Source organism: Arachis duranensis, chromosome 10 (genome assembly GCF_000817695.3).
Source record: "Arachis duranensis cultivar V14167 chromosome 10, aradu.V14167.gnm2.J7QH, whole genome shotgun sequence".
In the NCBI taxonomy this organism is placed as follows: Eukaryota; Viridiplantae; Streptophyta; class Magnoliopsida; order Fabales; family Fabaceae; genus Arachis; species Arachis duranensis.
In genome coordinates, this window is record NC_029781.3 from 102,367,945 (window position 1) to 102,392,829 (window position 24,885).

Here is a 24,885-nt window from a genome sequence, read left to right on the forward strand (position 1 = left end):
ATGAATCCATTTTCAATAATCTCATTTATCTATATAAAATTATGTTACTTTTAAATATACCACCATAGTTAAATTCATTTTGCTACAAGCTGAAACCAAAATATTTAGCTGTCACAGTGCAAAATATATCACAGGTAAGAGAATTACATTATGCCATTAAGCCATTTAGAACATACAACAAATCAAATACTAATAAGTAATAACAACTAGTGGAACCTGCATCAATGCAAAGCATGATTCCTAGACCCAATAAATCATCAACCAATTGATTAGTGGAACCCGCATCAATGTTATCTCATTATAGTAAATATTTAACCAATCAAACACAATTTGCTTGTATATAAGTAACACTGACTAACTAAATGAATATTAGAATTCATTTTTTTTCAAAAAATTAATTTTGAAATGGCGTTTTAGTAAGTGTAATTCACTAATATGGATGATTTGAATGATTTACAATTATATGGAGTGGTTTGTTTTTCATCTTCTACAAAAAACGGGCTCTCAAAATGATGTGAAAAGAAAAATGTTTTATATTACTATAGCTTATACAAATCAGTGCTTCTGATTTATTTTATTTTTTAAACAAACAATCACAACTCGGACTTTCTGCATGGCTTTGCTGAGAGGTAGAAGACAAAATTTTGCAATCTTTGTCCTAGAGCCATACCTGACAATTTATTTTACCATTAATAAACCCTGAAGGGGCATATAAATATATAATAATGGTTTGACAAAGTTTATTATACATAAGATTTTAGTTACAGAGACAAATTATATTTTAAACTTATTTTTTTAAGAATTTAGAATTTAGTATTTTTACTTATTTCTTACATATATTTTAATATATTTGAATATGAGAGATCAAGCATAGATCTGAATTTTATTTGATTTGTGTTTTTGAAAATAAAAAAAATTAATGTTAAAATTAGATAGTCTGATTTTTATTTAAAAAAAAATAAAAATAAAAAATACAAATTGAACCTTTCGATTTGTAGTTTATTTTTTTCTTTAAATAAATCGGACCTTTTGATTTGTAGTTTATTTTTTTCTTCAAACAAATCGGACCGTCCGATTTGAATAATACCAATAAAAAAATATCATATAAAAAAACACCTAATCTCCCTGTAACAATATATTACACATATATTTAATCAATATAAAAAAAAATTAGCCACAAAAAACGTGGCCTATATCTATGTAATACACTTTTATGATCCATTTTAGGAAATTCTTCCCCTCCATATAATTCAATGAATTAATCTTTGTATGATTTCTATGTCAAAGCATGAAAACAACTGGTAATAAGAAGACAAATAAGTATTTAAAAAAATTACCATAAATTTATAGAACTTTAAAGTTTAAACAAATATATCAAGTAAAATAAGAAATTTTGGGATAAAATAGGTCTCTGAATAATTGCAAGTTTACAACTCTGTTTTATAGGATTGTGAACTAATTTCATTGATTTTGAGATTATTTTGTTTACAAAATTTCTTTTGGACGTTATTTTTGTAGTTTATTCTAATAACATTTATGATCATGTTGTATATATAAACATAAGTGTCTAGGTCCACCAGTATCTAATTCACAAATTTTTGTATTAAGAACTAGCTACCTAGAACATTTGATATAATGTGGGGCAGTCGACAGTCGTTACTATGAACATGGAGAAATCTATTATGAAGCATAATTTTGATATAATTGAAAACGGTTATGCTACGTGTACATCAAAATCAGTCATCAAACTCATCAAAGTCAATCACGAATATAAAATATATATTAAAAATAAATTAAATTATACATGTATTTATATATAAATATATTGATAGTTAATTTTAGTGATTGATTTTGGTGTAGGAATAATATTTTGGAATTGAAAATGACAAGACTATATAAATTAGGTAAAATACATGATATTCACAAAATAATGAATATAACTGATATTTCTGGAAAGGATCCAAAATAATTCTGATATTCACATGGGAACAGCATTGAAGGAGAAAATCATATAACTGATATTTGACATTTGATTTGATAGGAATAATGAACCTATCATTATATGAAATCGATAATCTATTTTTTGTTGTATTTAATTGTTGGATAGTATTTAAAGTATTTCCATCAATTCTATTTTTACCCGGTAAACGAGTTTACTTATTTAACTAAATTTAGAATAAAGATCTCATAAAAACGAGGATTCGTTGGGAGGAACTAAGTATTGAACCAAATCATGACAAAAAATAAAAAATAATAATAAATAAATAATAAGTATTGAGCCAAATTATTATTTCCCCTTATCTTGTAACACAAGCATATGACATGGAGCATGGTTCCAAGTTCCAACTGGCTAGAATTTGGATCATCAATTCAGCGTCACGACAAGAGTATGAGATTAAAATTAGAAAAATAATATATGAAACTTTAGAGCATTTTTTTATTTTAAAGTTTACAAAATATCATATTAATGTTTCTGAAATTATTTATAAAAAACACTCCCAACATTATTTTATTGGATTTACTGTTAACTCGTCTCTTTTCAATTACCTCTCTGATTTCCAAATAAAAATTTTTGAAATTCTATTATTTAAATATTAAAAAAAATTAGGAAAATGAAATACATGGCACGTGATTTTTAAGAGATAAAATAATACCATATCATATATATGTATGATACGATTTTAATTAATACATAAATACAAGACCTTTTTTTATTATCTTTTTTATATGTTCAGAAAGTGTTCAATGTATAACTAACTTTTAATAGCCAACAGTCCAACATATGATTCTTTTACATCAATTTTAATAGCCCATAAGTCCATAACTCGAACATAGCTCCCTCTTTTCCGCATTGTATGGATGGTTGATATAATAAAATACAAAATATTACTTATATATTAAAATTAACTATCAAAATTAATCATAATGTATTTAGTTGTTTAACTTATTTTTAATATGTATTTTGTATTATAACTTATATTTTATATTTATGATTGATTTTGATAACTAATTTTAATATACACGTAGTATTACTCAATAAACTATATCAATAATAGTATTTATGTCTCAAATAATTTTTGATATTTGTATAAAAGTATAATTGTTATTAATTAATTGTATATCATCTAATTACGTAATAATTATATTAAAATAAAATTATTTTTTATATTAATCACATAAATTATCATTTAAAAAATAAATGTAATTAGATGAATGTATAAAATATTTTATATTATTAATACATTAAAATTAATTAAACTTAACAAAATAAAGAAAACATGGTTAGTTGTTAAAAAAAAATTCGATCAATATGATAAGATATCTAATAAATAATAGGAGAAATGCTAAAAGGTTAGTAGAATTTATTATTTTTTTGCCAATAATTAGCCGGAAATATTTAAAAGTATAAACTAATAGTATGTTGTTGAATTATTAAACTAAAAGAATTAGACTAATAACTAAAAATATTAAAAATAATAATAAATTCTGCTTTACTTTAACTTTTCTCAAATAATAGTATAGGTAAATAAAATACTTCTATCATCTTTTATCAATGAAACAATTTCAATCTCATAGTAATGATTTGAAAGTATTAATACATAACTTTCTACACCAATTATGGCAGTAGAAAATTGGTTTGTACCAATAACAATGTTACCATTGAGAAATGTTATTTGTACACATTAAAAAGCTAAAAACTTGTAGACAAACACAAAATCATGAGAACAAGAAATTGTGTTCCCCACTTATTAAAGACTAGAAATGAAGCAGATAATTTTTCCTTCACACAAACAGTTACAAATGGTGAATCCAAGGTGATGTCTTCAAATCTTGATCATGTGGTAGTATCCAAAGCCAAGATGGTGCTGAGGTTCATTGGATTCATGTACCTAGTAGAAGCATACATTATTTGTTCCACAATAATCTTGTTGGCCTTTTCAGATGGATGAAATGCATCCCAAAACGCATACAAGTCTCTATTTGGGCACAAGTTTGAGAGAGGTGTGCATAGTCCAAGACCATTGTAAGGTCCTTGCCCACAGCATGCTATTTTTGATGTAGTAAATCCTATACAACACAACCTAATTGTCAGAGACTAGCATCACAATGAATTATTACATCACCAAATTGGGATTAAAAAATGTTACATCTATGTGAAAAAATCCGTCACTGTATATTTGTATATAATACATTGTTTTATATGTGTATTTTATATTCTAATATATATTTTATGTAAATAGTTAATTTTTTATATACGTATAATATGATTGATATGAATAATGATTTTGGACAGAATTGTAAAAACATGAAGATGATAAATATTAAAAAAGAAAAAGTATAGGTAGTAATGAAAATACTAAATAATGTGACTAATGGATATATCGGATGTTTAATTCACTAGGTGTGTAGATGATTATCTTAATATTAAGATTTAGGTGGATAATTTAAGGGTGTAGTGTGTTTTTACTTTATTTGGCCAATTTTAGAGCCCATTGTTCACGTTGCTCACAAAAGCCATTGTCTACCTAACAAAGTCTATTAAAAATTTTGAAAAAAACGACAAATAGGTCTATGTCTTTTTAGCTCAAAAATAAATAAATACTTGATTAATTGAAAATACAAAAACATTCCTAATCTTTTAAAATGCGAGACATCTAAGTCCTTTTGGAGACCTATTTGTCTTTATATATTTTAGATGAAATGACATAGATGTCTTGCGTTTTAAGATGTAAAGAATATTTTTGTATTCATTTTTATATTTTTAATTAATTAAAAAGTCAATAACTTATTTGTCTTTTTTTTAAAAATTTTAAAAGTAGAAATAGAAATATAATTTTTTTTGTACTTTTTAAATAAGAAGTTAAGGTGCATAAAATGAAAAGTTTGTGTGTTTATTTGAAGAGAGGAAGAGTGATAGATATTGGTAATTACCATATGCTACAGGATTAGTAATGAAGTTAAGGTGCATTTCTGCAGTATTTGCAGCAACAAAAACATCCCTGCCGATTTTACTGTTGAGATCTTGCAACATGCGTTCAAGTTGAGGATTGTAGAGTGAAGAAGCTCGTTGTAATTCAACTGAACATTCTCCATTCCTGCCACGTTGTGCTAATTCCGCAGGAACACACCCTAGTGGACCCGTCCCTGTAACTAGAACTCTTCTAGCTCCCAATTCATATAGTTTCTGAAACAAAAACAAATTTAATATTTCAAATTAAACAATACCAAGCAATGAAGATGTTTTCATCTTAGAGAATCATCATATAATTTGATATATTTGACTAAATTTTTTAACATAATATTTGTTAATATTTTAGCTTTTTTTTTGTTTTCCACCTGTACCACAGACTATAGATTAATCGGTCATGGATTGGAACTCTATTTAAGAATTTGTTATTGGCCAATAAAGTGAAAACTTAGGTGCAGTCGACTTCACGTGAAGTTGATACCTGAGAGCTGTTAGATAAAAATTTAGTCAAATAAATCAAATCATCTAATGGCTTTCAGATATTAACTTGTGAAGTCGACTCCACCTGAATTTTTTACCGTAAAGATATCTTCAGGTGAGTAAATACCGAATATTTTACCTCTAGAAGCTTTCTGTACTCATAAATGAGAAACTTGACATATTGGGGAAGTGGATACTGTTGGGACCTTACAGAATAAGGCACCAAATAGTAGTTGTTAACGAAATCATTGCCACCCACGGTTATGAGAACAAGTGCTTGATTCACCAAATTTTTTGCCGCTGAAGCACCAATTATACCACTCACTTTCCTCTGGTACTCTTCAAAATGTTCTAGTTGTCTATACATTCTGATTATGTTTACCTGCAAAAAAATTGCATCAACCATTGCCATCTTCAAAATTCAAAAATTAATCGAAATTTATATATTAAGAAATATTTATATCAATATCTACCACAATCTTATTAAATTTTAAATATAATTGTACAAAACACACGGCATGTATTTATTGAAAACAACTTTTATTTTAATTTACAAAATATAACTGTTATACTTTTAAAAAAAATAAAAATTTTACTAAATTGAGTCTAGTTAGACTGTAAATTAAAAATTCTAATTTTCTTATTTCAGATTTTTGTAAGATTTATAATCTAATAATTAAAAAGTTTACATATGGTGAGCATAGATATCGTGTGCATATATATGACACGTTTTTACAGAAATAAAGTAATTAGATAGTAGCCAATGAACTATAACTCAAATAGTATAATTTTTTTGTCTCATCTATAGATTTTAGATTCAAATCTTAATCCTAACTTAAAAAAAAAAAGTAATTAGATAGTAATAATGAACTGACAAATTGAATTCCAGTGTCGTTAAGGATTCCAATTCCGGCTGATGCGAAATTGGCACCAATTAGGAGCTTCTCTCCTCTCAATTCAGGGCTCAAATATGGCAATACTGACTCCGAACCCAGTCGTTGACCTGCAACAAACAAAAAACAATTTTATTATATATACTATGAATATCAATATCATTAACTTAACTAATTGAACCAAGATGTTGGATTCTTCATCTTTTTAGTTTCGGTAGTATCTTTTCTGCTCTTATATTTGAGTTTTTTCATTTTTTTTATCTTTACGCGAGTTTAAATTCATAATATAGTATCAGAATTCTATGTTTGAAAAATCTTGAATTTAATCATCGATGGACCCAAATGACAAAAAAAACTATAAAAAAATCAAACAAATCTAAAAAGTCTTGTCCATGTATATCCAAACATAATACTGGACATTACATTAGTCTTTTGTCTATCATATCTAAACACAATACACAAAAGATAATTTTTAGTGTCTCTATTCTATTAGAGATATAATTATTCATATTGCCTTCTCCTATCAGGTTAAACTTTTGGTACGAATAGTATCATGACATGAACTATGAGGGAAAAAAAAATAGAAAGCAAAACTCAACTGATGAGATCAGGAATGTTGAATCCATTGGAGAAACGTCCACTGGGTCTATGAGTTGGATGATCAATTCCATAAGGAGGAGCATCAGCACGTGCAGTGGTTGCTAAGTAATTGTTGTTTCCACTGTCCACAAGTGAGTCTCCAAACACAAAGAATGCTCTTGCTCTATTATTATTATTATTATTGCTAGGCCTGGATTCTGCTCCATTAACAATGGCACCAATCACCAAAACCAAACTAATAACTGTAATAGTCATCTTCAAAGGAACAAAATTTGATAATCTTGTCATGTTTAAAATGATTTTTTAGTTGGAGTTGTGTATGTATGATTATATATTAAGTACTAGCTAGTGTTACCATTGAAGGATTGGATTTCTATTTTTGGTGTGGATGGAGAAATAATAGGACCATTCAAGTATTTATATATAAACATCTTTTCTTGGATATTTATTTATGCATGCATTTCATCATAATCATACTTGTTTCTGAGGTGGCTTTTCGGTGCTCTTTAAATGTTGCCATTCTCACTTACACGTTGTTTATTAGATAACTTAGATGCTACATGAAACAATTTATTTTAACATTTTTTTTCTTTTCCTTTTAATAAGTGTTCAAGTTACTCCTCAAAATTTTACACTTGAATCAAATTAGTTTCTTAAAATAATTTTTTTTTAAATTAAGAAATATGTTTTCACACTTCGTAAACCGAATTAACTACTATTTTCTACCAAAACAAACAAACACTTTTAATTTGTACATGGCTACGAAGTTTGTGATTTTCAGAAAAACGGTATAATATCATTATTTGTTGAAATATGCATGATGACCAGAAGTTGCATTATCATATTATATTTTAAAAAATAATGATGAATTGTAATTTTAAAATATTAAAAAAGATAATTTTTCGTCGACAAATTCACTTTTCGAAAATTAAAAAAGACAATTCGCCATAAAAAAAAAAGACAATTTGCTGACAACGAAGCGAATAGACAATATGTCGAATTTTAAATTAAAATTTACAATTCACCAAAGACAAATTCTATTTGTTCCCATATTTTTTGAAAATCACCTATAATCTCTATTTTTTGGGATTTTACCTCCCAATAATTCATATGTATGTTTTGTTTTCAACAAACAAATCCTGAAGTTAAATTTTGGAAACTAACTTGATTTAAGTGTAAAATTTGTAAAATTTCAGGGATTAACCTAAATATATTTTTTTTACTCCTTTTCATAAATTAAAAAAAATTGGATAAGTGAATATTTTTCTGCTTTTTAAGTTATATATTTATCAAAGTATATATCACATATCCTTCTTCATAGACGTAATTAGGTACACATAATTGCTAAGAAATGATGGATTAATTAATTTAATTAACAAGCAACTTCAATTCAGAACTGTAAAGCATTGATGTGAGTTTGAATAACTCTTCAAAATCAATGTTTTTAATAAGAACTTCCATAGGTCAGCTCCTGCTACTAATTAATCTTTGAAGCCTTGTGGATTTAATTAGTAACCTTTCTAGTTGATGACTAAAACTCTAACAAGGAATTAATTAATTCTGGAGGGAAATTACGGTGCAATGAATTTGGTAGAGGAAAAGCAAATTAAAGATAAGAGGAGAGTTAATTATTAAGAAGCCAAGCCACTCATTCCAATAATGTTATGAAGGTGTGTTAATTCATCTATATGTCTATGTGATTTAGGGAATGGTGCATGGAAGATGGAAATGATTTAGAACTTTATAAGAATGTGGTCCCTCATCAATTCAAAATTTTTATTTTGTTATTATAGAGGAACTTTTTGGTAGATATATATAATTTATAAATATTTTTTAAGCAATCATTAATAAGCTTAAATACATGTCCTAGTTTTGGCAAGTTAATTGACAAGTTTCTTTTTTACTTATAATTAATTATCAATCTTAGCTTAAATTGTTTCAATATACATAAAGAAACAAAAGGGAGTTCCAAAATGAAAGCATATTTTGAAGTAGGTACTAGCTAGTATTTGAGTCAAGTCATTTAATTAAGGATGAACAACGAATTAGTAGTTGGGATGAATTGAATATGAAATTATGAATAAGCTAATTAAGACACCATTATCGTTCTAGTAGTTTTTGACTGGTCCTAAAATATAAAAGGGACATAAGAAAGAGAATTTATTTCAGCAGCAAGAGCCGAATGAATCGGTGTCTTAGTCTAGCAGCTAGCTACTACTCACCAAACATGTATCTAAAAAGAAAAATGTAACGTTATCTGCATGACTGCATATCTAAACTAAATAAGGTTTCAACTGTTACAGGTCATTAACAAAAAAATTATAAAAAGTATACAAAACTTAAGTTTTTAATATATTTGGATAAAACATTTAAAAAAATTTATTAATAATAATTTTAATATATACTTTTAAATTTTAATGCATCTACTTTTTCTCAATTCGATTGGGGTAGTAATTATTTGATCTGGTACAAGGCGAGTTTTCATTTAAGCAGATTATTGAGTAGGATAGAGACGGCGGGTCGATTTTTGAAAATACCGATTTCTCTATATATATATATGATTTGATAAAAAATTCAATTTAAAATATATATTCATTTTTAACATTGTGTGACTATTGTTTTAAATTTAAATTATATTTGGATAATGTCCAAGGTTTTATAAATTTTGAAATTTTAAAGATTAGAGGAACAGATAGAGTTAGGATAAAAGTTTTTACTATACGCAGATAATAACGTAAAGAAAACCTATTTTTATCTGTTCCATTATCATGAAGTTAGCTAAACTCATTAAATAAACAAGGTGTGAACAGAAAAAAAAAGAGCAAATATATGTTTAGTTAATTGGTGAATAGGGTATTTAATCATTAATTGATTAGATCTAAATTTTCATGTTTTATAAAACTAATGGATGAAATTGAGTATAAGTAATTAGGAAAATGCAATTTCGCAAGTCCTGGAAATTCTTAATTTGGGATTTAGGATTATGAATATCGATCATTTTAATTTTGTCTTGATATTATAATTTAACTAGTTCACTTTCAAAAATATAGGGTCGCTTTTTGGTTTTAAATAAAGAGTTTAATTAATTAATTTTAGTTGGTTTAGTGGTAAGTTCATTCGTCTACTTCAATAAGTGTCGAGAGTTTGAATTCTATATTGTATATATAACAATCCATTGACCATGATAAATCCTTAAATGAAGTTTAAATTCGTGATAAATTAGTCTTTGACTTGTCAAATTATAGGATACTATAAAAACAAAAGAATAGAGTTTAATTTTGATCATTCACAAAATCAATATAAAATATAGTTATTTTTATTTACATAATATTATGTAGTTAGATAACGTGTAAAATTATTTTATATATATCAAAATTAAATTTTTAAATAAAATTTAACTTAATTTAAATGTCATGACAAAAATAGACACACGTGGATATATCTTTTACGGTTCCGTTACGTTACCAATAGCATATCTGCCAACTTCTGCCAACTCTTATTTATAATTGTGTTTCATAAAAGTATGTTTGTGGATGTGTCTAATAAAAATGTCTTTTTTATAACTGTGTTTAATAGAAGTGTCTTTATAGATATATTTTCTGGATGTGTCTCTTTATATATATATATTTAAAATATATTAATTATTAGACACATCTACGAACACACTTCCATGAAACACAAATATAAATAAGAGTTGGCAGAAGTTGGCAGATAATATGTTGGTACCCTATACTTTTCCTATCTTTTACAACTATGAAAAGAGGTTTGTATAATTTTGTTAGGATGAAAAAGCACTTTTATCGACAAATTTATACAGAATTATTGTATATCGCTCATTTTTTAAATAAAATTTTAGGTAAAATTTTGCTAAAATTTATTAAATGGGTCTAAATTTATATACATAAATTCTGGGGAAAAAAAAGGGACTCTTCATTATATATCTTGGCGGGAAAAAAAATAACACAATAAACTAATTTGTATTTAGACAATTGAAAAGGTTCTAAAACCTTTTATTTCCGGTACATAATATATAACACAATAACTACCTTAGGAGTTACAATGATACCCAAAAAAGCAACATAAAATAGCCAAAATTATAAACTATAGTATCCAAGAACAAGGGACAACAAATAAACTAAGATAGCACTTGGACTTATTTGATTTGTGGATTAATTTTTTGGTGTGTTTCATGTGGTAGCATCCAAAGCCAAGATAGTACTGAGGTTCATTGGTTTCATGTAAGTTGTTGTACCTGACATAATCTCCTCCACAATAAGCCTATTAGCCTTTTCAGATGGATGAAAAGCATCCCAAAATGCATATAAGTTTCTGTTTGGGCATAAGTTTGAGAGTGGTGTGCATAATCCAATCCCATTATAAGGTCCTTGCCCACAGCATGCTACTTTTGATGTAACAAATCCTGCTCAATTCAACGGCATAAACATTTTGTGATTAACCTTTAATTCAGTATGTTAATTGATCAATAATATCATAAACATATTTATGGTGGCAATGATTCTATATAGCATATATTGGAAGAATTTGAAGATCTTTACCCTTGGCTAGGGTGGTGGAATTCTTTTTTATCTAAACTCTAATTCTCTATTCTTTACCCTTGTTTTTAAGAAATTATGTAAGAAGTTTAAATTATTAGTCTAGCTGTACTTTTTAGACCAATTATATTTAGAATAATGTTATATGATTAGGAAATATTATTATTTTGAACAAGTATTTGACTAATAATAATTTGCACCCATATAATCATATTAACAAAGATTTGCACAAAAAAAACACATATTGTGCATCTATATTTACCAAACTTTGTATATATAAATTAATACAGTTTATATCTATATTTTTTAGAATTTACACACATAAATTAATAAATTTTATTTATTAAAAATAACTTAGTGTCTATATTGACTAAATGCTGGCTAAAATTGCTAAAATCTGTTAGCCACAAAAATTTTTTGTTATATTTATTATTTCTAACGAATAAAATATCTATTTTTGGTGTAAAAAAATTTAAAATATCTATACAATATCATTAAATTATTTGAAAGACAAGGAATGTCATGAAACTATTCACAATATAGTTACATTTAAAATGATTGTTTTTGAAAAACTACGAGAGAAGCTCAAATGATTAGACAACCTTATTGTATTTTTTAGACTAATTATGTTCATTGTTTCTAATATATATATATACGGTGGAAACTTAGATGCAATTAATTTTATGCGAAATTGATAATTGAGAGTCGTTAGATGAAAATTTAGTCAAATTATTTAATTATTCTCAACTATTAATTTTATGTAAAATTGATTGTAACCGAATTTTTACCTATATATATATATATATTTAACTTCACGTAAAGATATCTGCAAGCGAGTTTTCAAGTAGTTATGAAGAAAGAATTACCAAATTGGGCGGGGTTGCTAACGAAGTTATTATGCATTTGTGCAGTATTAACAGCAATGAAAACATCCCTTCCGAGTTTGCGATTGAGTTGCTGAAGCATGGATTCAAGTTGAGGGTTGAACAAGGAAGCAGCACGTTGCAGATCAGTGGCACATTGACCATTTCTACCACGCTGTGCCAATTCAGAAGGAACACAACCCAATGGACCCGTCCCTGTCACAAGAACTCTCCGGGCTCCCAAATCATAGAGTCTCTGCAAAAGCTTTTGGTACTCGGAGATGAGGTACTTGACATATTGAGGAAGTGGATACTGGCGAGATCTTGCAGAATAGGGAACCAAGTAGTAGTTGTTAACAAAATCATTGCCTCCTACGGTCATGAGAACCAGTGCTTGGTTGACGAGTTCTTTTGCCCCTGTTGCTCCTATCACCCCACTCACACGTCTTTGGTATTCTCTGAAATACTCTAGCTGCTGGTACATTCTGATTATGTTTACCTACATTCATACATTAAGTAATTGCATGTCCAACTTTAGTGTTTAGATGGTAACTTAATATGAAAGTTTATATTCTTAAGTAGTATAATAATTTTAAGGAGAAGTATAAGGAGCCAATGAAATATCTGTACAATGTTTACAATGGAGGTTTAGGGATGTTCAATTCAGTAGAATATCAGATGTTTATTATTTCTGGTACCCGAATAGTTATTTTGGATAGTATGGGTGTATTGTGTTTAAGAAATTAATAGTATTTTACTTTGGATGTTCAATTTTTAACAAATATATTATTCTATATAAGTAGTTAATTTTTTATGTATATCTAACATAATTGTTTCAAAATATATAAAGATATATATACTTAAAAGGCTTTGAAAATTATTTTGATTCAGTTTTTTAAAAATTTAATTAAAAATGAGACAATTTTGTTTTTGTAGAGATTGAATTTTGCTATAGCTATTTTATACTTCTTTTAAGAAATAATTGTTCACATATTTTCATAAATTCGAATCAAATGCACAAACAAATAGCTAAATATGAAAATTTTGAATACTATTTTGTGGTGGCTTAATTTAATTAGTTCATTGCCAAAATAATAAACCAACTTACAAACTGAATTCCGGTGTCATTAAGGATTCCGATTCCGGCGGAGGCGAAGTTGGCGCCAACTAGAAGCCTCTGCCCGTTTAGTTCCGGGCTCAAGTATGGCAAAGGTGACTCAGGTGAACCAATTCGCTGACCTAAAAGTCCCAAATAACCAAATCAAATTAATACCTAATAAGATAATAATAGATAAAAAAAATAATATGAAAATTTAGGTGCGGTTAATTTTATGTGAAATTGATAGTTGAGAATTGTTAAATGATTTGACAGATTTGACTACATTGTTATCTAAGGATTCTCATTTATCAATTTCACATGAATTTAACTGTACCTGAATTTCTACCTAAAAGAAGTAACAATTAAGAAGAATCTATGAAATAGGAAAAGAATGTAACTGATAAGATCAGGAATATTGTATCCATTGGAGAATCTTCCAGTTGGTCTACGAGTTGGGTAATCAATTCCATAAGGAGGAGCATCAGCGCGTGCAGTGGTAGCCAAGTAATTGTTGTTTCCACTATCAACAAGTGAGTCTCCAAACACAAAGAATGCCTTTGGCCTATTGTTGTTGTTATTGTTAGGCCTTGCTTCACTTCCATTCACAATAACACCAACAACTAGTACCATGACCAAAATGAGTGTTTTACTAGTTAAGGGAACAAAATTTGACAATGTTATTGCCATTTTGAAAATTGGAAATAAACTTATGAAAAAGCCTTAGCTTAATTATTAATTGGATGATTTTGATGTGTATGTGCATGCCTCTATGGCTCTATATAACAAACACTTTCCCTTGGTTTTATGGTGATCTCACTTGTATTTGTGGCTTCTTTATTGTCCTCTTTGATTAAGGGCTTTTGTTTTTATCTTTTGAAAATGGATCAAGACTCAGGAACCTAATTTCTGTAGGGTTATTAATGGAGAACCAACTAAAAAGAGTTAAAGCCTTGTTTCCTATATGTGTTATCTCTCTGCTATTATAGAGGTGGTTGAAATAAAAATGTAGGATGGATTCGGTGGTATAAATACTTTTTGTTTCGTTATTTAATTAGCGGTCTCAAATTTAGATATTTTGATCATTGTTTTTTTTTTAAAGTTGTTAGATACTTTTAGTTAAAAAAATCATGGAAAATGATTAGTGTCGGCTCAAAGGCAAAATAAGAGAAATTCTTGGGACTAATAACTTTTAGTATTTTTTATTATTATTATTTAATCAGTATAAATATTAAATTATTTTTAATAAATAAATTTTATTATTTTATGTGTGTAAATTTTAAAAATTATAGATACAAATTATATTGATTTATGCATGTAAATTCTGATAAATATAAGTGTAAATTATGTATTTTTTATGTATAAAATTTCTGTAAATATGAATATAAATTATTACGTATCAAATACTGATAAAAAATAATAATATTTACTGGTAATGTAGTATTATTCAAATAAAAAATATTGGTTTTATATTCTCTGTTCAAAAAATTTTACTTTGTTCCTAGAATTATACAGAATAAATAATTTAGTATTCAAATGTTGTTTTTAAATATATAATAAAGNATGGACTTCTTAATAAGATTAGGATAGAAAATTCTCACTAGAATCAATGACTTGTTTGACTATGAAAAGCGTCTTTTGTAAAAGAAACAAAAAGATATGATTTTGAGAGAAAATCACTCAGAAATGTATGTTTTTATTGGTAGAGGAAACAAAATATCAGTGTCGCTAATAAATGGTGTTACAAAAAATTGGTCAAGAGTTTTTTTATGCTTTGTGTTTTAATTTAATTTTATGAATATGAAAATCTTAAATTCCTGTAAAGCATAATAATATGATATAACAATATATATTTGAATTTTATTTTTAATATCTAACCTTTGTGATAAAAACATAAAAAGTTATTTATGCATCTTCAATAATTTAAGTATTTTTATGAAATTTTAAATAACTAAATGTGTTTTTTATTCATCAATATCCAAACTTCTTCAAGTTTCATTTAGATCTATTCAAACTTTTTGTTCATGATTAACCTTTTTCCACTTCATCATCAATTGGTGTTATTTGGATCTGCTCCCTAAATAATTTGATAAGAATAATTTGTAAGGTACAGTAATTAAAATATCGATTTAACTCTTAAAAATTAAAATTTTTTGATATTACGATTTTAAATAAATTAATTGATTTTATAAAATTTGTACTAGGTCAAATAATTTTATGATTTAAATTTTATTAAAATTTTATATTTTACGTATTTAATTTATTTTTTTGATTTTATCTAAAATATCGATTTTCACTACCTAATAACTTCAAGAGAATTTTATAGAAACCTTGCATATATTAGGGTACTTTGGTTCGTATTTTTATTTTCAGTATTTTTTATTTTTAAATTTTATAAAAAAATAAAAACAGTAAAAACAATAAAATTCTATTTTTTATTTTTATCTCCTATTTTTAATTTTTTCACAAAATAAAAAAATAAAAAATATTTAGAAAACAAAAGAAAATAAAAAATACAAATCAAGCACACTCTTAATGTTTCAAATGGGTGCATGTATAGGCTGGCTAGCTAGGTTAATCAGGACAAGCAATTGATTATAGACTTATAGTTTACAAATCAAACTAAAAATATATTTATGAATGTTTGTCAATAAGAAAATATTAAATTGCCTAATAATATGCGTAGGTTAGCTCATAAATAAAATTATTACGCAATATACGAGTTTCATAGAGCCTAGGTCCACCCGTTTAAGCTCATCAGAGTTAAATATGCCAACTTGAGTAATTTTTGGTGAGTGTGAAGTGTCAAAGGGCTAACTTCACCTGTTTAATAATAAGCTCACGGATAAATTAAAATACTTATTTTTATGTTTATTAAGTTTGATCTTTAGATGAATAATTTTATTATTTTTTATATATAACTAGTTTTATAAAATATGCATTTATAAACGTTTGTTATAAAATTAATAAGCATCTATTATCATAAACATCTGTTTAGTTTCTTCTTGTAGATACTGCTGGGACAAGGTGCGGTAAAGATTAAGAATTTTAAATATGAATTTAATTTATACGATAATTTTATATTTATTTTTAAATCAATGAAATTATTTTAAACAAACATATATACAAAAAATTCAATTATGTTAGATGTATGAAAAAATTAGTCACTAAAATTAATCATCATTATAAAATGCACATAAAATACATTAAATTACACATATATTTATACACAAATATATAATGATTAATTTTTTATATACACATTAGCATTTTTGTAAAACATTAGCTATAAAATACATATTAAAAATTTGTAAAATTACACATATTTATACACAAATATGACTAATTTAGTGGCTAATTTTATGTGTGCATATGAAATTTTTTTAATTTTAAAGCATAGATGATATACAATCTAGTTTAGTTAATAACCATGCTACTTGCATACAAAAATTAATAGAATACATATTAAAAATTAGTTAAACAGTATATGTATTTATACACAAATTTATTTTGGAATTGATTTTTTGTGTGTAAATAATTTTTTTTGTGTGTGTTAATTGTTAAATATCTTTAGTGTTTGGGGTTGGTTAAAGGCTTATTTCAAACATTTTTCTAATTTTATACCTAAGGTTTAAATAATTAATGAAAGATTTTAAAACATAGTAAAAATTAGCTATCTCAATTTACTCAATTATATGAATCAAAATAAAAAAGAGAGAAGACTAACATATGGTAGGATAAAAAATGACTATAATTTGTTAAGAACGTAGACGAATTAAAATAAAATTTACACATAACGCTAAAATAAATAATTTAAGAAAACAATAGCAAAAGGCAAACATAACAAGAAGGTGGTCACTCAATTTAATTTTTATGTGTATATATAAGATCACAAGAGAGTAATTTATAACTAAATTTATTTGAAATTATTGGAATCAATATAAATAATATAAACAAAATAAATCAGTTTTGTTAATTCAATTGTTTCTCTTTATTGGATTGCACCTCAATATTGATTTATTCTTTTCCAATTTCAAAACATAAAGTTATTTATTTTTAATTTGTCTGATAGAAATAAATTTTAAAAATTTGTAGAGAATAAGAATTTGTTAATAAACAAAATGTTTGATCTAAAATTTATTAAAAATAAATTAAATATTTATTATTAATTATATATTTAATTGATCCATTTTAACCCATTTCTTTTTATCAAATTAGAATCAAATTTAAATCTTAAAAATTGGAGGTAAGTATTGTTTTGGTCCTTAACGTTTAGGGTCAAAATTAACATCGTCCCATATGTAGTTTTCGATTTAAAATCGTCTTTAATATTTTATTTGCTTTTAAAATCGTCCTTTCTAATAATTTTTTTTATAAATGACGAAGCTACCCTTTTCAGCTTTTTTGTTTCGCGCGAAACACTTTATATCTTCATTTGTATGTAAACTCTCAACATTAACCATAACATTTTATAAACCAATGTGATTGCTTCATGCCCTAGCCTAGAATCGAAAACAACGGAAGCTGTTCTTGGAGAGAAGAGAGCAGGCGAGTTCGGGTTACTTGAAAGAAGGGACTTGACCAGTCGGTGAGGCAGTATTTGCAGGGTTGGCATAGGTATAATTTTCTCCCTTCCATTGACTATGGTAGCTCTCCTCCTAGTAGTTAGTTTTGGGTTAGAAGGTTTAGGTTTTGGTTGTTTGTTGATGATTGAATGGAGGTCAAAGGTGTGTGTAGTGAGACTAGGGATTAATATTACCGTGAAATAGGGATGTCTGCGTGTTTTTTTTTAATTGTTGCAATATGGTAATGTGTTTTGATAGTTATTTACTCATAGGGTGTTGGAGAAGACAATAGGATATTTTAAACTGAAAATCTACCATAGAGGATGGTTTACTTATTAAAATAGGCCATTGCAGTATGTGGGAGGAGAAACAACAGTTATAGAAGAGATTGATTGTGATCGGTGGTCTGTATTTGAAGCTTATGCACAGCTAAAGCAGTTTGGTTAGGTTGAGGAGAATATCTCAGCGTTGTGGTTCAAAGATCCTATATTGAAAGACATGGATAAAATTTGATGTTGTTTAAAGGTGATGCAGATTTGATTGTCATGTGTAAAATAGCTGAATTAAGAGATTATGTAGAGTTGTTTGTTGTGCATAAGGTTGAAGAGGACGACGTGTTTCCTGCTACTGGCTACATTGATGTTGGGGAGAATCATGGGATGTTGATAAAGGTGAGGGACAAGAGCTGGTTGTGTATGCTGGAGAACAAGCGGGACAAAACTAATCTGAACCAGGTGTTGTTGATACTAAGGCAGAGACTAGGGACAGTGATGATGATGATAATCACGAAGCTAAGTTTGGTCATTTTGGTGATAGTGATAGTCTCGATTCAGAGTATAAATCATCTGAAGAGAAAGATGACAGTAAAGATGATTTGCACTTTGCCGACAGAGAAGATAATCTTGATCCTGATGTAAGTGGGTTTGAGAATGTGAATGTCATCACTGATAGATGTAAAGCTGTGAAGAAGAAGGGTGTGGCAACTGAGAACTTTGAAAATGATGAGGGAGCAAACAATGATGAGTTAGATTTGGACCACGAGGTCAGACCTTGAGGGAGTAAAGTATCCAGTTCACAAGGCACAAAAAGACATGAAGTAATACAAGTGAAAAGTTGGGACACTATATGCATCTCAATAGGAATTCAAGGACACTGTGACTGTATATGTTGTGCAAACCGTAAGGACAATTACATTTAGGAACTGTGATCTGAAGAGGGTTAGGGCAGTTTGTTCTGGTGAGTGTTCTTTTTGGCGGTATGCTGCAAAAATGTGAGAAGAGGATACTTGCAGCTTCATAGCATGAATTTGACTCACACATGTACACAAGCACACATGGTGGACATTTTACATTCAAAATGGCTTGGCAAGACATTTAAAAAGAATGTTGAATCAAATCCCAAGGTGAAGATAAGGGAGTTGGTTTCTAAGGCTAAAAAAAAAATAGAACTTGACTATCACTAAATCAATGGCAACGAGGATTAAGCAGATTGCATTAGATAAAATTCAGGGAACCTTCTGAGAGCAATATAAGAGGATTTATGACTATGGACATAAGCTATTGAGGGTAAATCCAGGCTCCTTTATTCGTATACAAGTGTAAAAGTTCTCTGATTTTGATAATGAAGCACAAACATCATTCATGACAAATTATTGCATCTTCCAGAGGATCTACGTGTGTTTGGAAACATGCAAGCAGAACTTCCAACATTGCAGGTTTTTCATTGGTCTAGATAGATGTTTTTTGAAGACGCCTCAGAATGGACAATTGCTCACTGCAATAGGTTGAGATCTGAATGACCAAGTACTGTCAATTGCATATACTGTTTTAGAAGTCAAGATCAAGGACTTATGGACTTGGTTCTTTAATCATCTTGCATATGACATTAAGATTGATAAAAAAAAAGAAAATTCTAAGAAAATAATTCACCACTCCATTAAAAAAATTTCATACTACTTTATACCCTCAACTTAATACTTACTATTATAATTTATTTATTATTCTATTCTAAAACAATTTTTTTAATTAAACTATCCGTTAGATCAATTAAACCAATATACAAATAAACTAATAACTAAAACGATTTAATGACCGCCCTGTTCTGAGAACCTTCAAAGAGGTAAAGAACTCAAAAACCCAACCCTCCCTGTAGTGCGATGAGTGAATCCATGTTTATGGCTGCTGCATTAAACCCTCCCAAATCCCCCTTCAAAATCAACCTCACACCTGCTCTTCCGCCTCCGCCAACCTCCTCCGCACTCACTTTCAAACCAAACAACAACTTCCCCACGCTCTCCGCCGCCGCACAACCACAACAACAAGAACACGCCGCTCTGCTCGACACTCTTCTCAACAGCACACGCAAGAACCAAGTGCTCCAATCCATCAGAACCACCTCCCCCTTCAACTGCCTCTCCGAAACAAATCTTCACCATACGGTTCCCGCCCTCACCTCCAAAACCAGGGGAAAGGTGCATATTTCCCTCTTTAATCCCTCTCCAATTTATCTACTCATTAATACAAATGAATGGAAGTCGAGATTTCTGGTAAAATTGCAACAGTAATATAAAAGCAGAAAACATTGACTAAAAAAATCATCTGAAAAATTGTTGAATTTGGTTACTTGTGGTCTTATGGCACAGGTTAGAGACATATATGATAGTGGAGAGTACCTTGTTCTGGTTACTACTGATCGCCAGAGTGCATTTGATAGAGTCCTTGCTTCAATTCCCTTCAAGGGACAGGTTTTGTGTTCTTATTCTCTATCCCTGTTCTTTGTATGAACAGTTTACTTGGTTGATCATGGATCACACTCAATGTTCTTTATTCCCACTTGCAGGTGCTTAACCAGACAAGCTTGTGGTGGTTTGAGAGAACCCAGCATATAACTGCTAATGCCGTTGTGTCCACTCCTGATCCTAATGTTACCATAGCAAAGAAATGTTCTGTTTTCCCTGTTGAGTTTGTTGGTGAGTGTTTTGTTAATTGGTATTTCGGATTGGTGCTTGCATACACATTTTATCAAATGATTTCAATGGCTATGAATTGGCATATATGTTTGGTATAGGTTGTGGAGGAGGAGTTAGTTTGCTGGAAATGATAGCTTGAAAAGTAGGATAGAAATAGAATATATTTTCCCGGAGCAACTGGGATAAAAGTAAACATTGCACTTATCATTAAGTGCTCTAAGTTTATTCATGCTACCCAAACTTCAACATGCTATGCTCATTCTTTATTCATGTTGCTATCAATATTATCAAAATATTTTCTTTACAAAAGCGGAGATGAGGATTCTAGAAACTGTTTGTTGACACTTTATTACTGTTGGTTGGTAGCTAGAGGGTTTGTGACCGGAAGTACTGATACTTCATTATGGACAGTCTACAATAAAGGCATCCGGAACTATTGTGGCAATGCCCTCCCAGATGGTGATGTCCCTATATTTTTTGTTTTGCATTCTTACAATTGTTTGTCTCTTTATTTAATAGGCTATAATGTTATATAACACATAACAGGTTTGGTAAAAAACCAAAAGCTGGCTGAAAATATACTCACACCTACAACCAAAGCTGCAGATCATGATGTTCCTGTAACTCCAGATGAGGTATTACTCCTTGTACTCTCATCTGCATCTATCTTTTCAATACAATTGAAGTTACAGTGAAAGACTAGTTTTAGAGACCAAAGGAATGAATAGGCAGATCAAATAATGTTGCAGGAATAAGAAACAATAGGCAGATCTATCTTATTATGCTGTTTTTTTCTTCCCTTTTTTTAAAAAAAGACAGCGTCAATGTTTTTCTTCAGGTGGATAACATTTTTTTCTTAAGAGCCTAGTTCATATCATACAGTACAGTTGCTTCTTGATACTAGTGAGGTTATGATTAATGATGGATAATGTTTTTACTATTTTTTAATAGTTTTCTTTTATCTAACCTTCTCAATTCTTTTTATAATCCATTTCCCTTGCAGATTATAGAAAGGGGATTAATGACAAGAGCTGATTATGAGGAAGTCAGCAGAAAAGCTTTAAGTCTGTTTGAATATGGTGAGGTAATTAAGCATTTTATCATGTCATTTGTAAATTTTGTGAAATGAAAAAAGTAACGGCATGCCTTCTCAATGTATCCCAAGACAGTAACGACACATTCTCAATGTATGTGCTATCTGTTATTTGGATTATAGAGATGAATAGATGGTGTAGACTTATTTTTCAATGAAAATCTCTAACTTGTCCATGTATTCTTTTCAATAATGCCTTACTGGAACAAAAGTATAAATACCATCTCCTTGTGATGAGTGGGAAGCTTATCTTTATTATTGCTATGATGCAATTTGACTTTTGACATTGGCTTGCTTTGATGAAATTTGAATTTCCAGCATGTGGCTTCAGAACATGGCCTTATATTGGTTGACACAAAGTATGAATTTGGGAAGGCAGAGGACGGTTCAATTATGTTGATTGATGAGGTTCAGTGAATCCCCGATGCTTATTAGATTCTGAAATGCACTCCACACAATTTATGAATATAGAATAAAGTTTCGTTTTTGAAAATTGCAGGTGCACACTCCTGATTCAAGTAGATATTGGATTGCCAATTCTTATCTTGAGCGCTTTCAAAATGGTTTGGAGCCTGAAAATGTTGATAAGGTGGTCTATATATTTTATTTTTTTGCTTAAAGGTTTAGGGATATGTTAGCTTATTCTGAATTACTAGTCTTTGTTCTCTTCATTCATAAAATATAGACAGTTAAGTAATCTGTTGATCTTTAAAAAATATATTTTTAGGAGTTCTTGAGGCTGTGGTTCAAAAATCACTGCAACCCTTATGAAGATGAGGTATTTTTTATTTTATACTTGTAATTAACTAGATTGTATGCTTTAATAAGGTTTCAAATCAGACTAATGAATCTTGTTCAGGTTCTTCCTGAAGCTCCTGAAGATCTTGTTTGCGAATTGTCTTGGCGGTATTTCTCTAAAACTTCCTCCTTTTTTTTCCACTTGATATGTGCTTCTTTGTGATAAATACACAAATAAATTGCCTATAGAATTATTTGTTTCTTGGTTTTCGGAATCAGAATTGCTTGAATTAATCATTCAATTTTTTAACGAAGATGCTTCAACCATGGTTTTGGTTGCATGGCACGTCTGTCATGTCTAATCCTCATTCAAATAGGTCTACCTGCTGCTTTATTTCTCCAAACCAACGTGTAATCTTGTCGTTATACTAATTCTGTTGGACAGATACATTTTCTTGTATGAGACTATAACAAAATCAAAGTTTGAGGTGCTGTCGTCTGAGGTAATCCATATTTTTCAACATTTCGTTTTGGCTATCTATTATCTGATAAAGTCATAGGAATATAGCTCCATTTCCTTTTGCAGGAGCCAATACATGAGCGAATATCACGAAATGTTGCATCTGCACTGGCATCTTTGAAGTAGCCTGGGAATCTCGGGACTTTTTCAGTTCTGTATTCTATAGACCCCTTTCTGAGGATATATTTAAAAGTTACAAGTAGCAGAAATTCTACCAAGAAGTGTTTTTTTAAATAAAAGAAATTATATAAATAAAGCTTAAAACCAAAAGACAGATGAACATTTAACTCTCATAGAAATCATGCTTGGTCTTTGCCAATTGCGCCATGTATTTAACATGTATACTTGTCAACCAAACCGATGTCTTTGGCACACATTGTTACTGAATAATGAATGATGAATATTTCATTAACTTATGTCACATATTGCTCTGGATCTTTCTTTCTTCTTATACTCTCTCTCTTCACATGAAGTCTCAGGGAATATTGCTCTGCCTCTTCGCTTGGTAATATGACTATGATCAATCATCTTTGTAGTTTAGGGAATTTTTTTATCTTAATTTTTAAGTTTAAATAGGCATATTTTGAAGGATATCAAAGCCATCCTTCTTTTTCGGGTATTGATATCAAAGTCATCTTTATCCAATTAGTTTTCCTTTTGGATTAACAAATTAATTGAGAAGACAAAAAGATGGAAGGAGATTCAGTGAAGTTAATAGGATTTTGGGGTAGTCCAGCTGTTCTAAGAGTGAAGTGGGCACTAGCAGTTAAAGGAATAGAGTGCCAATATGTGGAAGAAGATCTCAGCAACAAGAGTGACATGCTCCTTAAATACAACCCTGTCTACAAAAAAGTACCTGTTCTTGTGCACCAGGGTAAGCCCCTTGCTGAATCACTGCTCATTCTTGAGTATATTGATGAGACTTGGAAGCAAAAACCTCTTCTTCCACATTCTCCTTATGAAAGGGCCCAGGCAAGATTCTGGTCCAAATTCCTTGATGACAAGGTAAGAGAGCTGCAGCACCATATTTAGTATCAATCATTTATAGAACTGAGAAAAATGGTCTTAGAGACTATTATGAATTATCAAATCCTCTGAATCATTTAGTTACTAAAAACACTGAAAGCATTTATTTTTAGTAAAGATATATTCAGACACAAAATATAGAATTTTTCTGTGTGTGCTATGAGAGCAGATAAATGCTCTTACTCTTGACTATTTATTGTCTTAGTTTGATGTTAGTTTTTTTTTTATTAATATTTTTATTTTACCTGTAATGCTAATGTGCAAGACAATTAATTAATGAGAGCAAGAATAATGATTTATTCTCCAGACACTTAAGAATATCTCCAAAATATAGAGACAAAAATATGACATAAAATTTTGTTTGTGTCTTTATTACTAGATTTTAGACATATTACAAATTGCACAAATTTCTATTAATAAGTGGTTATAATTAAATGTGGAGTCAAAATTGTGTACTTCACGGAGATGATAGAATTTCTTATTACAATTGAAGGGTAATTTCAAAAAATATTACGTACTTG

General features: G+C 28.8%; 3 protein-coding genes across 3 annotated transcripts; 1 reads left to right on the plus strand and 2 right to left on the minus strand.

The window, feature by feature from the left end:
- Nucleotides 1-3,659: 3,659 nt before the first annotated feature.
- On the minus strand, nucleotides 3,660-7,218 carry LOC107471430 (GDSL esterase/lipase At5g33370). Its single transcript, XM_016090891.3, has 5 exons — nucleotides 6,942-7,218; nucleotides 6,325-6,452; nucleotides 5,589-5,831; nucleotides 4,933-5,185; nucleotides 3,660-4,068 (listed from the first exon to the last, which is right to left on the minus strand). The coding sequence occupies exons 1-5, from the start codon at nucleotides 7,195-7,197 to the stop codon at nucleotides 3,836-3,838; spliced, it is 1,113 nt and encodes a 370-aa protein (XP_015946377.2). The 5' UTR covers nucleotides 7,198-7,218; the 3' UTR covers nucleotides 3,660-3,835.
- A 3,748-nt stretch (nucleotides 7,219-10,966) lies between these two features.
- Nucleotides 10,967-14,325, minus strand: LOC107471433 (GDSL esterase/lipase At5g18430). Its single transcript, XM_016090893.3, has 4 exons — nucleotides 13,856-14,325; nucleotides 13,467-13,597; nucleotides 12,362-12,857; nucleotides 10,967-11,362 (listed from the first exon to the last, which is right to left on the minus strand). The coding sequence occupies exons 1-4, from the start codon at nucleotides 14,142-14,144 to the stop codon at nucleotides 11,130-11,132; spliced, it is 1,149 nt and encodes a 382-aa protein (XP_015946379.1). The 5' UTR covers nucleotides 14,145-14,325; the 3' UTR covers nucleotides 10,967-11,129.
- Nucleotides 14,326-20,122: 5,797 nt separating this feature from the next.
- On the plus strand, nucleotides 20,123-23,960 carry LOC107471509 (phosphoribosylaminoimidazole-succinocarboxamide synthase, chloroplastic). The gene is made up of 12 exons (XM_016090994.3): nucleotides 20,123-20,489; nucleotides 20,661-20,762; nucleotides 20,858-20,987; nucleotides 21,354-21,446; nucleotides 21,534-21,622; nucleotides 21,991-22,071; nucleotides 22,399-22,488; nucleotides 22,580-22,669; nucleotides 22,808-22,858; nucleotides 22,940-22,986; nucleotides 23,264-23,321; nucleotides 23,405-23,960. Exons 1-12 carry the CDS (start codon nucleotides 20,175-20,177, stop codon nucleotides 23,462-23,464), a joined length of 1,206 nt encoding a protein of 401 aa, XP_015946480.1. The 5' UTR covers nucleotides 20,123-20,174; the 3' UTR covers nucleotides 23,465-23,960.
- The last annotated feature ends 925 nt before the right edge of the window (nucleotides 23,961-24,885 follow it).